Source organism: Phoxinus phoxinus (assembly GCF_949152265.1).
Source record: "Phoxinus phoxinus genome assembly, chromosome: 18".
NCBI classification, from domain to species: Eukaryota; Metazoa; Chordata; class Actinopteri; order Cypriniformes; family Leuciscidae; genus Phoxinus; species Phoxinus phoxinus.
This window is the reverse complement of record NC_136893.1, coordinates 6,740,369-6,756,185: the sequence shown is the minus strand read 5'-3', so window position 1 is coordinate 6,756,185 and position 15,817 is coordinate 6,740,369. Positions and strand designations below refer to the sequence as shown.

Below are 15,817 nucleotides of genomic sequence, written 5' to 3'. Positions count from 1 at the left end.
CAGTCTTTGTTTGGTTGCTGGGCTTCATGTCTGAAGTGTCTGTTCCCCAGGGGCGGTGAACTAATCGCAGGCCACACGCAAAGAGCCGTTATACTGCAAACACCAAAGCCTCCCTTCAATTTACACCCGCCTAAACAGAGACCCCTAAGGACCTGTGGGAGATAAGACTATAACTAGTCAAAGGGTCCAGCTAAGATTTTTTGGGACAAATAATTTTTTATGTGTGCATAAATCACCAAATCCTGGAAGTTTTATTCATTATAATATTATATTCATTGTATTGTACATAATGTGTTATCATTTATAAGTTACATTACTATAATATTTTTAAACAATTGTATATTTGTATATTAGGGGTGTAACGGTACACAGAAGTCACGGTTTGGTACGTACCTCGGTTTTTTCAAGAAATCACGGGAAGATGTAAACGTCAATAGTCACAAAAATTAATCGAAACTTAACGTATAGGCTACCAGCAGGCTCTTGTGTGCCATCTGAACTCTTCTTTTGTGTTGGTGTGTAGATTGTTTGTTCTTCTGCTCTTTTTCCTGCTATGGTGGTTAGCAAACAGCATTGGATTGCCACACACACACTTCTGGATTGGAGCAGGTCCCGTGCACAGACCTTTTGACGGGCATGTGTTGAAACTGAAAAAGGGCACCCCCCACCCTTTTTTTTTCTTTTCTTTTTAATATTAGGATTATTTAGTAAGCCTACATAAAAGGAAAAAAATTGTCATATCTTCATGACAACAGGGCTGTGCACAGGCATTTTGAGGGGCATGTGTTTAAACTGAAACCCCCTCCTTTTTTTATATATATATTAAGATTATTTAGTTAGCCTGCAAATTCATATCTTCATGACATTGGAGTGTGGATCGCCTGTGACTGACTGTATTCGTCGTCTGACTGTATGCACTGAACCGTGACGTCCGTACCGTGACTGTTCGGGACGAAAACATGTACAGTTACACCGTTATTGTACATGTATATTTTCAATGTCATTTTATATATATATATATATATATACACACACATACACATATATTATATAATCCCCACTGCTTTTAACCAAGCTGATGTGATATGCAAGGATTTGTCCAAGTGACACAGTACTGTACATCAGTGGAAGATTGAGGCTCTATAGCTTCCACAGGACTTCTAGGAAGAGCAAATAATGACATAACAAACTATCTAAGATAAACACACAAACAAATCCAAAGGGAGGTCATAGGTCAGAGGTTATGCCCATCCATCCTTCCTCCAGGTGTTTCCTGAAATAATAAGTTCTTGACGTCACCGTGCTGTCCTCCTGTGGGTGCAGGACCAGGATGTTGATAAACCTTCCATACTATGTGAAGTAAAACATTCGCCTGTCACAGTGACAGGAAGCCACACACACATTAAAATCACATCCATCCAAACACTGATATTCATCATATACAGCAAATTGTGGACGCCACCAACTTAGTTCTAGAAGTATTTTGAACCGCGTCTCCTCGCAGCAGATTGTGTGTGTGTGTGATGGAGGGATTCCTGCCACTGTTTTGACTCCTTTACACATTTTATAAGCTCTTCACGAGTTCTCCGCTGGTCAAAATATCATCATATGTAGGATATGCACATACAACGAGCGCATTTAACCCAGCACACAGTTTTGGATGTTCGGTAAGTTCCATCGCCAAATAAACATCATAAAAGCCGACCAATCAGGTTGTGAACGTATCCCTATGCCTTTAGGTTATCTTTAGGTTCGGTGTTAAAAACGCCAGCGGACCAGGACTACGAGTGTAAACACACCCTAAAAGCTCAATTGGAGATCAGTCCTAATATAATCGACATTTTGCTTTCAGAAGCGGAGAACACATCAACACAGGAGCCAGGAGGTATGAAGGAGAAATGTCAGCTCAGCTGTTTCACACTGATGGATGTGGCCAGGATGTATTTAGTGCTCTTGGAAGTGGCAGCAGGTCTTTTGGGAATCGAGCTTGCTTCAGTGTGCAAACAGGCCTGCAGTGGGAAGAGGAAGTATCCTCACGCCTCATTGAGCCTGAACGCAAACCACAAGCTCTCCTGAGACGCAGAAGCCATCAATGCAACATTGCCGCAGTGGAGGGAAAGCCAGTGCAAAGCAGTGAAATTACACAGAGCACGCTAATCGGCATTAACTGAGTAATGGATTATATGAGGCCGCTAATCAGATGCTCGTTTTACAATATCGTTCAAAAGTTTGGGTAATGACATTTGTAATGTTACAAACTATTTCTATTTCAACAAAAAAAGCTGTTCTTTTGAACTTTAAATTGTGATAATATTTCACAATATTACTGTATTATGCAGTAAATGTAGCCGTGAGCAGAAGAAACTTCTATTTTCTTTTTTAAACGTACCGACCCCAAACATTTAAACGGTAGTGTATAAAAGCAAAATCTATTCTAAAATATATAGTTCTATCTCTATATTATGATTGGATTACCTGTTGTGAATCGCAAAAATATGTACAATTCAAAAAAACAAACGTAAACACGCGCTCTTTGAAAAAACAGTTAGTAAAGGTAGTAAAACACTGGTAAAAGGTACTTTAGGCACATTAAAAAATGGGATAATAGGCAAAAATGTATGATCTTTACCTGATAAACTGATAATAAATGTAGGGCATTTACAACTGCATCCTTACAATTTCAAAAAATTAATGATAAAAACATTTGGTGCCTAGTATCATTATTAATAAATAACTATTATATTATTTGTAACTATTGAACATTGGGTGTCTTAATCATATTCCTCATTTTATTGAAACGAGAGGTCAAGGTTGTGAACTACTGTGATTATTGCCATATTATTCAACTGTAAAGCATGTTATACACAAGAATTGTATGTCACAATGTGTGCTATTGTACTGGCTTTGAAAAACCTGGCTCACTCAGTTTGAATGGAGCGTTGGGTGCAGTGAGTAAATCACACACTCACTCACACACACACACACACACACACACACACACACCCTGCTGCCTTTGCTGAACCTTCGTTAATATTCCAGTAGGCCACCATCATCCACATGCGTTTCCTGTGCTGCACAGGGACAGAGCGAAAGACCCCGAGCGAGCGTGCTGAGAAAGTGAGTGGGTTTGGCCCGATCAGAACCAGATGCCTGTAAGAGCTCCAGATGTGAGTCAGCAACATCCCAGAAACAGAACCAGACAGAGCCACATGATTCACAACACACACACACACACATACGGCGGAAGAGGAACCATTAGACACAGGACAAAGACTCAGATGGGAGAAATAAATAAAATAAAGAAGTCAGGTTAATGCCAGATGCCCTCGCTGGACTTCCTATAAAGCAGTTCCTCTGTACAGAGTAAAGTACATCAATCGGAAAAGTACCAGTCAGTTGAAGCTGGATGTAATCCACAATTCAAGCACGGTCTTAAAAATGACTTCACTTAAAGTGAAATGGTAATAATAAAAATGTATGCAAAGTTGCATAGCAAATGTAGTTCAGTCTGTTGTTCACTATGTCATGTCATACGGTCTTAAGACATGAGCTAGGACCTTAAAGGCTGGTTATACTTATAGTTAAGTAGCCTGGTGGGGAGATAGCATCTAAATCATCTTTCAGTAAAGTCTTTATGCATTTAGATCATACCTAAACATGAGGTCAGTTTAGTGTAAGTCAAGAGTTGATTGCCAGTTTTAACCGAAAGCCGGGACTATGATTTCATTCATTTCTATATGAGTGGACCATCTCTTCTAATGCATCTGCCTGCACTCGGAAGGAAATTAGATTTGGGTCCATTTATATTTTCTTCCCAGCGTAAATGCATTATGGGTAATGAAATAAAGAGGAGTCTGTAATCAGGTACGGATTGCCCGAACTGCTCTGAAGAGTGCAGTTAGTAAAGCAACAGACCTTAAATGTCAAATAACTAGTGAATTAATTTGATGCAATATCACTTGAGATTTTAAATATCTCTTCCTTGACTCATTTTATTGGACTACAAAAATACATTATGGCCCGGTTTCACAGACAGGGCTTAGATTAAGGCAGGATTAGGTCTTAGTTCAATCAGGGCATTTAAGTAGCTTTTATAAACGTGCCTTAGAAAAAAACACACATTACTGGTGTGCATCTTGAGACATATTTTAAGATATGTCAGTGCAAGTTAAAGTTTCAGTTAAAACAGCTCAAACTTGCATTTTAGTCTGAAACTAGTCTTAAGTATTTACTTATAATCATGTTTTTTTGTTTGTTTCATTGCTTTCAAATCGTACACCGTAATGGTTCTTAGGTCAAGTCGGACATAAAAAACCCAGCATAAGCAAGTTAATCCCATCCATGATTCAGACCTCTGACTCATTAAAATGAATCATACTTTTGCAACATGATGTGCAATTCTTATGTTCAATCTTCGTTAAATGCGCAAGATAAGAGCGGCTACATAATTTCTTAGCCTTATGCCTGGTGGCGGTAAATCGCGCCGACGACAGTACATGAATAATCCACAGAGAGCTACTATTTATATAAACTCTGAATTATAAGAGGTTTACAAAAACCATAAGCACCCGCTGAGATGCTGCCTGCTGTGAACTTCCCGTGCGGGTCAGCAGAAAGGAAAGATGGGAGTGGGTGGATGACGATAATCCTAATTGAGAACCATTACATCCACCTGTTCCGTCACGCTAGGGGGCTCTTAACAGCTTTACCCGTGTTTTGTGGGATTGGAGGTTGTTTACTTGTACTTTAAGAAACGCTGCATATCTTAAAAGTTCGAAAGCAAATGCATGAAGGGCTTCATGTTGTTCTTCCTGTGGAGCCGGCATCAGAAAGATTGATCAACAGGGGGGCTTCATGGGAAACTCTTTACAGTAACCTCCGTTTGTAGAAAGCGTTGTGTAGAAAGATTGACTCTTAAAAGACAGAAATCTGAGAGCAATTGATATCAGATTCTTGTGAGTCGAAGAACCGCTTGTTTTTTGCTAATTCAACTTTGGTTTCAGGTTTCCCAGTCTCATTTCCTGTGCAATGTGCAACCATCAACAAATGATTGTGTTGTGACTCAAAAAATAAAATTAAAAATCAAACCTACATCATTAGCCAAACAGGAGCAGAACATCTCAGAGGAAGCAAGGCCAAGTTATTAGATTTCCTTTCACTTAATAAACCGTTCGCACTCTCTTAAGGTCGTCACTCTTCCTGGATGTTACATAAAAGTAGATTTGCAAACCTCTCAGAAGGCACAGCCTTTGTGTGGTGGAGTGTGAATGGAGCGGCTATTCATCTTTTGTACACAGGAAGGACGGCCAGGCTTCACACAGGGCTCTGCGCACAAAAGGCAGTAATGACATCACCCCTGCCTTAAAAGTGGAGTCTGTTTAACATGACTTAGAGGGTCTTAGGCTACGTTCACACTGTGAGTCCAAATCCGATTATTTGTGTATCCGATTGGAATCTGATCTAAAATTAATGACTGTCCAGTGCATCGCTACATGCCGCTCTTTCGTTTTCTGGAATATGTGCATTGGTTACGACAATGACGATGCGTTGGTAGGTTTCAGTTAACAGCAACAATCGCAACATGGAGGAGGTTGAAATACGGATTTTATCTTAAGCCCTATTCACACGGTATAAGTATTACCTGGTGACCTCTAGTCATTTGTAATCATTGCGGAGGTTGTCTGTAATCTTAATCCCGCGTGAATCGGCCATGTCTGTAATTTCTAAAGTAAAAAATCCCCCGCAAATGACCAGCCATATTTCGGCGAACACCGAGGTCCTGTGATAATATTAGTCCTGTGCGAATTGGCCTCTCTGTGATTTGGCGGGGTCGTATATTCTTTTTTCAAGGTTTTTGTTTCCTGTGCACTTTTTCATCCATCTTTCGCGAAGTGTTTTGATAGTATTTTGGGTGCTGGGTCATATCGCTACACCATACAACTATACAATTTGCAGAAAGAGAAAGCTGAAAACCATCAGAAGAGCAAAAACAAAAATAACGGTTAGATGGAGATGAATGACATGTATAGCTGCATGCGGTAAGGAACATGCTTCTGTTTATGTTATATCATAAACTAGACCTATAATAACAAGACAAGTCCAAGCAATAGCCTATTGACATCATATGTCAATATGAGGGGGGGGGGGTTCTAAATCACACGAGGTCCCCAGATAATACTAATCCAGTGCGAATAGGGCTTTATTTACAACATGACAATGTGTATCCACCGCGCTGGACTTCTGAGGCAGTGGCTGGTCGTCTCAGCCGGTATTAAAACATGTCTTCGTTATAACGTCGTTTTATGCTCGTCCGGCACTTTGCAACAACACAACCTTGTTTCCGCAGCGACTTTCAGCATGTTTCTTATAACAACGCCTGACGTTTTACGTGAAGTGAGGAAGAACGGATTTCCAGCAAGGCGATATGAATGGGATTTTTTATACCACATACTGTGTGAATGTAGCTGTGTGAATGGATTTGTAAAAATTTAATTTCATGTGATTTTTTGCCGTTCACACTTGCTAAATCTGATCTGATTTCAAGCGGATATGCAGGTTTTAGTCGTCTCATTCACCTTCATGTTCTTCTGTTGATAATTTATAAAAGACATTAACAGGTTCAAGAACACAACAAACATTCAGAGTACAGTTTGAACTTCGAATTCTGGCAGTTATGCTGGACGGTGGATTTTTTTTTTTATAACTAAGAGATTTCAAAATGTTATTAATATTTTCTTTTTTGGTTATATCATAGTAGAACAGTCTTGGAATTTGTTTTACCATTTACAACTACAAATGTCTTTTACCACTATCTCAGACCCAGACTTTCAATCTTAAACTAATAATAAATAATATTTCATACTTATATTATGGATTTAAAATTCTAAAATTTAGATGAAAACTGAAAATAAAAAAAATAAAAAGGTAATTCAAAATATTATTAAATACTATTATTATTTAAGTAGGTATTGTATATATATATAAAATAAAATACAACACAAAAAACGAAATATGCTGTTATACACAATTATTTTTTTGGAAATGACGAAAAAAAGTGTGGAAGAACAAAAAAGGTGAGAACAAAAGCGCCGTAGTTGAAGGAACACCCACTGCGCTTCAAAATATTGAAATTCTTCCAAATCAAAGATGAGAACTGGAATCTCAAGGTCTCTTGCTCAGATCCTGAGCCATAAAACTAAGCCCACTCCCCCACAATCCTCTGCAGATTACTCTTCCTCTGAAGTCTACTGCACGTCTTGGGACTGGCTTCTTTCACACAGTCCTATCATCACGCGGAAGGAATCCTCCGACGGCTGTCCTGCATTGCCTGGAACGGAGCCGGGCAGCTTAAGAAATCCTACCTATCAAAGATCTACAGGCTCATCCCATTCCCTGAAGAGAAAAGTTCTGGCTTTGAGAGGAAGGAATGTGGCCGGCACTCAAGGAGTTTACCACAGCAGGAAACAAACTAAACTTGCTTTACGATTACTAAGGTGTTCTGAGTGATTTTTAGCATGTAGCTATGCAGTTTCTTGAGGGTTTTGAGTGCTTGCTTACTGGTCAAAAAGCCCATATTCAAGTCTGTTTTGCACCAAAATGGTGTTGGTTCTCACACCAGAGAAAACGCAAATGTACGATTCTTCACAACTGTTGCTTGTCAGATTGTATGAACATGCAGTTGTAAGCCATGTCACACTGTGGGATCTCAGTTGTCATTCATGTCAGACTGTACGGCAGTCAAAACGTGTCAAAAACGGACACGCAAGAAGACTCGTCTGGAGATTTTAAATCATCGATCCACGACACATTTGGTGACTGTGAGCTGCTTTTACATGTGGGATTGAAATGGTGGCTAGCAACCAAAACAATCTTTGGCGTTAATTTTGATCATGGCTTGTCTTGAAAATAAAAATGGAGCAAGTCTGTGGATCAAGTGGTGGTTTGTTGTTGTCTCACTATTTGCCTCATCAGGTTCTGCGCTCTTATTGGTTCTTGATTTGACGGTTGTTGTAGGAGAAGTCGCACTGACACTGCTAGAGTTTTCTGAAAGGTCAAATTTGATCGCAACGGTCATTAATCATCTGTTGGCAAACCGATGGCAAACAAAAAAACTTGTTTTTATAAATAAAAGTTGAAGTTGAGTTGAGCTATAAAAGACTTCAGATTTTGGTATCAGACATCCGGGATCAGAGGAATCTTTTAGGATTCTCAACATTTGTCTCAGACAGCCAAATTGTGACAAAAATCGTACAGTGTGAACCCGGCTTAAGAATCTCTTTCTGAACGGCCCGTTTCCAGTGACTTGAGAACTGAACGATGACATAACGCACTACATGACTACAAATAGCGCATTGGGGTCTTTTTTTATCATGGTTTTTAACATTATTTTAACATCTAAAGTAATTTTAAATACAGCATCCTTTAGATATTACAGCATGCTTCTGATGCAATTCCAAGAAAATTCTTATTAATCAATTCATACTAAATCTGTCCCCCTGTGAAGAAAATCCACCTTTTAAATGTTGTTTATATGTCCATGTGGTGTTTTTAATGTGCTTTAAGACAAACCATGTGCAAACCATTGCTGAGAGCTGTTTTTTCTGACGTCACAAACTACCTACTAACGTGTGATCATCAACGAGTGGATCTCTGAGCTGGTGTGAGTGAGTGAGTGGAAGCGGGGCTCATTTGCATATTCATAGAATCACGATAACAATTTTTTCTTAAATATATAGTTATGCATGTGTGTGCATTTATATATACAGCATAATTATACACAGTACGCACTTATATTATGTAAACACAAACTTTTATGTTGGATGCGATTAATCGTTGCCCAGCCCTAATATTTTAACATCCAAAGTAATTTGATTCCGCTAATGAGCCATCTAATTTTGTTTTTACGATTTTTGTCGGATCTGGAGCAGTTGGATCAAGCAGAGGTGATCAAGCGGCCGTCCGCACACCTTGACATCCCGGGACTGTGTTCTGGAGGAAATGTGGGCTAATCCATGATTAGCAGAAATGTTTAAACTGCTGACCTAATCCTTGTTGTTTTCACATTGCGGCCGTAGTCCTATGGAGGCAGGACAAATCAGTGACACCCTTAGCAAGATCGATATAAGCTTACAGCGTCTTATTGAATAACGTAGAAATAGGATGATTAAATGAGCAGGGCGGCATTCAAGGCGAGCCGGACTCGCTCTATATACACAGAGCTAAAGGAGGCAATGCATATTGATTTAAAAATCAAAACTGTGCACTCACTATGCACTCTTATTATTTTAATTAGCCTAGATATTCTCAACTACATTAGCATCAAGCTAAGGTCTTGTATGCAACCTCTAATCCGTCAGGAAACCCGTTTTGCCTGCATTGCTTCAGGGGCCGCAGTCGTGCAGCACAGAGGTTTGTAGCCCAATTAAGTGAGGGACGCCTGAACCCATCTGGCTTATGATCGTGTGGGTCTGTCGAGTTAAGGAAGAAGTCGGGCTCTGCTGGCACACATTCAGAACAGAAGGAGGTCAATATGAAGTAGAGCAGAAGAAATAAGAGCATGTTGCAGAAATCCCTCCCAGCTCAAAGCAACAGCAACTCTTCAGGAACAACTTCAAAAACAACCAAAGCATACCGAACATCCGCCTCTCTGGACACTAATCACAGTCTGTATTTAGTCTAAGGATATGCAAGTTATCTAAGACACCTGTAGACAACACATTTAATCTCTAAAGCAGGGTTAAAATTATCTGTAATCACAGATGAATGAGATCATTGTCTAAAACTGGATTTAAAAAAAGATCAAGTCAACAATTCAGCTCCAGGAAACAGTTTGCATTGAATATCATCATAGGGAAGGACGATGAATAATGACCCAAAGCATAAGTGCATAAGTGTAAACTGTCATCTACTGTCATATCAGACCAACAGGACAAAACATTAGCAAGTTAGCAAACCATAAACAAACAATATTAACTCATATAAATTCAATAATATCACATCTGTTGTAAAAGCCTTTGAAAAATGCTTGATAAAATTGTACAATGCATTCATGTTTGCAATCTGGCCTTGAATACTATATGATTTTGGTCTTTGTAAATTCAAAATAAATCATAACTCAGCTGACCTAGTGGTTAAATTAAATCTGTATACACAAGTCCAAAAAGTCCTCCCCTGGTGTGACGGGGTCTTACAGTTCTCACATGATCATGAGAAGCCGCCATACATCAACCAGCTGTTGGTCTCCAATCATGCTGACCCAATTGATCCGTCTCAGTGAAAGAAGCCAGTGTGACAGAGAGGCATCCTGGACAATGAGAACATTCTGCAACAAGCTGGAGACGACACATGTGAATCATAAACTGAACTTATGCCGCGGGTCACAGCAACAGGACGAGGATGTGCCCCCTGTCCACAATATGCCCCATACATTTAAACAGCAGGTCCATTCAACACTCAGTCAATAACACTCAGTCACAAGTTTCCTGAACTTTTAAAGGATCCGTTTTTGAGAGAGATGTGATGACATTAAATTTCATATATGGCCGATATTTAATGAGGGCAAATGTGATTCATATAAAAATACTGGCCGAAATATATACAATCATTTAAGAATAAAACATCAGATATGGCACTGATATATTTGTGCATCCCTAGTCCTTGATATTAAAACCACTGGATATTAATATTGAAGAAAATACGACACATACTGTATATGTAGGCCTATGTCTTTCTTTCGCCAATAAATAGCTAAAAATCTACATCTTTATTGTCTGTCCACTGAATGTTTTATGCCAGAAAAAATTAAGAATGAGAATTAAACGCTGTTATTTGATCATTCTTATAGGGACGGTTTCGGTGGTCATGGACAAATATGGCCGCAGTGACCTCTCAAAATCATTTGAGAACGGAAAAAGCCTGCATTGCACTCACCGAAACAGTTAAACAACTTAAAAAGCATCATAGGATGGAGCTTCTCTATAAAAAGCATCCTCTCCGCCGGCAAGTCATTACGTAAGGCACTTTATTGATTGAACCATCAAACTTAGCACCCAAACCACGACAGCTCAAATAAGCCCCGGGTTTCCTCAGACAGTAAAAAGGTTTCAAATGAAATTGGAGATTGGTACTGAAAGTTCTGGAGATGTAATAAAATGACAGTAACTCCTGGCCAGGCGCAAGTCCGCTCGCAGAGGGAGTTGGAAAGAAAGGTGACGCAGCAGACTTGAGGCAGGAATGATGAATAATATTTGATCAGGTGGCTACAATCTGCTTAATGCTCCATATCTGTTAACGCTATAGCTGAACGCGGAAAATTGTACACGCACAATAAAGATAACATCCGTTATGAAGACTGCATTTTTGATTGAGCGCAAAGAAAATACCACATGCAAAACCCACTGGCACTTTTGTGGCCTTGACCTTTCATACGCCGGGAGTGACGGGGTCCAAACCACGAGGTCTTTGAGGGTTGCCAGAGATTGGCAGGGATAGAATTGCAGGGAAGGATAATTGTAAAGGGTGTGTGTGAATGCATGAACGCCGTGTGAAGAGTCAGTGTGTGAAACTAGCCATGCGGAGGTAATGCGCAGCATGCAACCAACAAGTGAAGGAAGTAGATTGTATTAAATGTTTGAGATGAAGAAAAACATCCTGAGATCTTACATAACAGCTTTCACCTCTACAGAAGAGGCATTAATACAGTGGTTGTGTCCAGAGTACTAATTAGGGTTTGGGACTCAAAAGTACATACAAAACTTTATGAAAAATGTATTTCTGAAGGGTCATGTGTGACTGAAGACTGGAGTAATGATGCTGAAAATTCAGCTTTGACATCATTTGAATAAATTAAGTTTTAAAATATATTAAAATAGAACAGTTATTTGAAATTGTAACAATATCTGTAATAATTTTACTGTATTTATGTTCAAATAAATGCAGCATTGGTGAGCATAAGAGGCATTGTTCGAAATCAAAAATATTAAATAATCTTACTGAACGTTACAAGCACGCCAAGTCATTACAGATCACTTTATTACTTTTATTATACATTCAAAAGTAGAACAAAAATGTAGTGTATTAGGTAATGAATTGACGTTTAGTTACAGCGCTAGAGCAAGTAAATTATAATTTGTATTGCACAAGACAAACCTCAACAAACTGTGCCTATAAATTTCTGAAAATATTTATTAATTGAACAGATGTTTAAAATTCCATAAAAACAATTCTTTATCAAATAAATTATATTTTAATGATAAAATAATCGACCGCGCTCAAAGTCACTGGTTGTGTCCCAATTGCTCCTTTGGTTGCCCAAAGAATTAACGCAAGTTTGTGCAACTGACATAAACGATACCTCAAATTGTGTGGCTTCTTGAAAAGCGGAAGATTAAACAATCTAGTTTCTTCATAAACATTAGAAAGTTCCTGCAAATCCCTCGAGAGACTGAGGAGACCTGACTCACACAGCCAGATGGCATCCATTAAGGTGCTGCTTCCCAGTCTGGAAGTCTTTGATTTGGAGCAGGGATTATGCCGCCTGCTCACACACACACACACACACACTCTCACTCCGACGCATTTACTCAACACACACGCTCACGTGGGGAGTAATCGGAGCTGGTGCTGAGGAGGGGATGTGGGTGTAAAGGAATGCTGGTTTATTTGTCTAACCTCTGGATCTCGGTGCTTTACCACAGTCACAGCAAGAGTCGGTGCGTGGGACATTCGGAATTCTTCAGATCCCATGTTCCACCATAACGTTCAAACCCCCGTACCTCCTTCCTCTCGGATATATTGTCAAGAGAGCCATCGGATGGGAAGGAATTTTCTCATCCATTTACATTTACACTGTACAAGCAGCTTTGCATTAAATGATACCGATTTTCCCAGGCAAGTGTGCTTCATGTCGACCAACATGACCTAAATAAATAACTGCAAAGGAAATGTAAATTTTCATTGTATTTCTTTGCTTTTATTCAGCAAGGTTACATGCAAGAGCTGCGTCTCTGTCAAGTCGAAGTTTGTCGCGGACGTGGAGCATCTCGAAAACGCCATGCTGATATTATTGATCCTCGTTTTAGTTCTCCTTTTGTCCCAATGTCTGCTTGCTATGGTCCATAATGTTTGAACGAAACAACAACAGTGTGAGCGCTAGACGTAACGCAGTTGTCCAGGTCTGTCGCCATGGTTACTATGGCAGTACGAGCGGAAACCAGGGATAGCGCGGATATTACGTCATTGACAGGCGACAAGTGAACAGGGACGAGCCATTATTTAAAATTGGAATTTCTCTGACATTAAAAATCTTTGGGAACTTTTGGGATATTGTAAGTACACAACTGCAGGAAATATACCACACTGTGCAAGTGATTTTCAAGTGACAAATAGCTTACATATTGTAGCTTTAAATTGTAATAATATTTCACTATTTTAGGTGAGCAAAAGTTATAGTATTCAGATACAGTATAAAAATATATATTAAAGGATAGGTATACGTTATAAACATTTATTACATGGCTTGGTTAAATTCTAATGTAGAATGCGGTGTATTATTTCTTGATAACGGACCGCTGCTAAGTATAACACACCGTTGCCATGAAAAACAGAGTGTTGCCATGGACACGGTGTTCTTTAACGGAAGCAATACAATCGTTTTTAAAGCAATATTTTGTGTCAAATTATTGATTTATTTGGTAGGTAGCCGTGTAATAAGTGGGGGTCCCGATCAGCCTGTCGGGGTTGTATTCGCTAGAACAACCGCCTCGCTATACATTATCCCTTACATAAAGTAAGTAGTCAACTATACTAATCTCTGTACAACTGGCAAACATCATGAGCCATTCCTAGACGCAACTGGCGTAGAAATTTCACTTCATCTTTAAAGCAAAGAAAAACAGGCATTATTTTGAGAATTAACCCATCGAAACACAAGGAAAGAACTATCAAGAAATGATGTGCATGATTCAGCCTTAAGTGCCCATGTAATCACAGCTAAAGAAAAAATACTCGGAGCCCTAGAGAGGAACATCAAGACATTTGTTCACGGGATATGAGCCATGCTGAATGAATCATGGAAAATCAATGACTACTGGGCATCACATAGCTGGTCAAACATCCCTCTCACACTCACCAATTACAATCACCATCACCGCAATCTGTCGATGAACAGATTTGGTGTAAATCTTGACCATTAAGTTAGTCATATGTATTCAAGTGTTCAACACCACCAGATGTTTGTTCGTCAGTTCTCATGGGCAAGTAGGGTAAAATCAATTACTTAAGCAACAAACTGCAGAATCAACTCATTTAGTAGCGGTTTTATACCAAATGACTTAAAGCTAGGGCTGTAAACGATTAATCGCGATTAATCGAATCCAAAATAAAAGTTTGTGATTACATAATATATGTGTGTGTATGGTATATAATTATTTTGTATATAAATACACACACATGCATGTATATATTTGAGAAATATTTGCATTTATATACAGCATAGGCCTATATATTTTTATATGATTTATATTATATATAAATATAACTATTTTATATATAAATAAATAAAAATTCTTAAATATATACATTATGTATGTGTGTGTATTTATATATACAAAATAATTATACACAATACATACACATATATTATGTAAACACAAACTTTTATTTTGGATTCGATTAATCGCAATTAATCGATTACAGTCCTACTTAAAGCCCCCCTTTATAAAAAATGTTTTAACTGTCATACTCACCCTCATGTTGCTCATGTATAATGTAAACATGATTTGAGGCCAAGACAGGACTTTTTTAATTAATAAGGACTTAATTTCAGTCTATTCCTTATACTTTAGCATACTTAACTATAGTGTGCAGGTGAAAACTGCAGTCACCATTCACTTTAATTGCATGGAGAAGAGCAGCATTCCCTAACTGATTTTGTGTTTGATGGAAAAATAACATCATACATCTTTTTACCAACAAAAAAGCAGATAATGACATCATTTTGATTAAGAGCACAATGTTGATGATCTGATCACTCCATCAGTTCAGACCAGATTTTTTAACACTACACACTCACTAGTCACTACATGATTACAAACCATTTTTCAAAATGTACTGGTAAATAATAGTAATAATAGAAAAAACAGCAACAATTCACCAGAATTGGCACATAAAAACTAATTAATTAAATTAATTCATACTGTCTATCTCGTGGCACTGACTTGCCTGATCAAATCAGATCATAATACATTTATTGGGTAAACAACAGAATAGCAGATAACTGAAGACTTGAAACTGGAAATGAACAAAAGCTATATAATATCTAATTCTCAATATTACATTATTTACAACCCATATCACTCAACTAACTCAATGTAAAACCTCTCTTCAGTGGGAAACAGATTTTTCAGCCTACCGAAAGCGGGGTGAGTCCTTGATGCAGTCTTCAAAATCCACCGTCATGCTGGACGATTTATTTCCAGATATTAAAACTGAAGTTTCATCGCCGTCAGTAAACAAGAGAGTAAATTGTAAGATATCCCACGAAGTACAGCCTCTTCACTCCACACAGGCAGAGAGTGAATCCACTGAGCTTGAACACACGCTTCTAATGCTAGAGTTAGGGACTGTCGACATTTTCTCTACTCTGACTAAAACGCGTAAAGGCGTCAACGGCTACCATCAGAATAGTGTCCTTTTCATATTTTGGTCATGTCTCATTTTTGCTAGGAAAAAAAAAATAAAATAAATCTTACTGAGCTATATTTTTTATAAAGTCTGTCGCATATTGGCATTTATTTAGCTATAAAATAATGATCATTTT

At 38.5% G+C, this 15,817-nt stretch overlaps 1 protein-coding gene across 5 annotated transcripts in view; it reads right to left on the bottom strand.

Annotated features, from left to right (window-relative positions):
- acap3a (ArfGAP with coiled-coil, ankyrin repeat and PH domains 3a) overlaps window positions 1-15,606 on the bottom strand; it is a 71,227-nt gene extending 55,621 nt beyond the window's left edge. For all 5 annotated transcript variants that reach the window (XM_079588518.1, XM_079588520.1, XM_079588517.1 and 2 more), the window contains exon 1: window positions 15,410-15,606. In XM_079588518.1, coding sequence (XP_079444644.1) covers window positions 15,410-15,456 — 47 coding nt within the window. In that variant the 5' untranslated portion in view covers window positions 15,457-15,606. The remainder of the gene's footprint in view (window positions 1-15,409) is intronic.
- Between the last annotated feature and the right edge of the window lie 211 nt (window positions 15,607-15,817).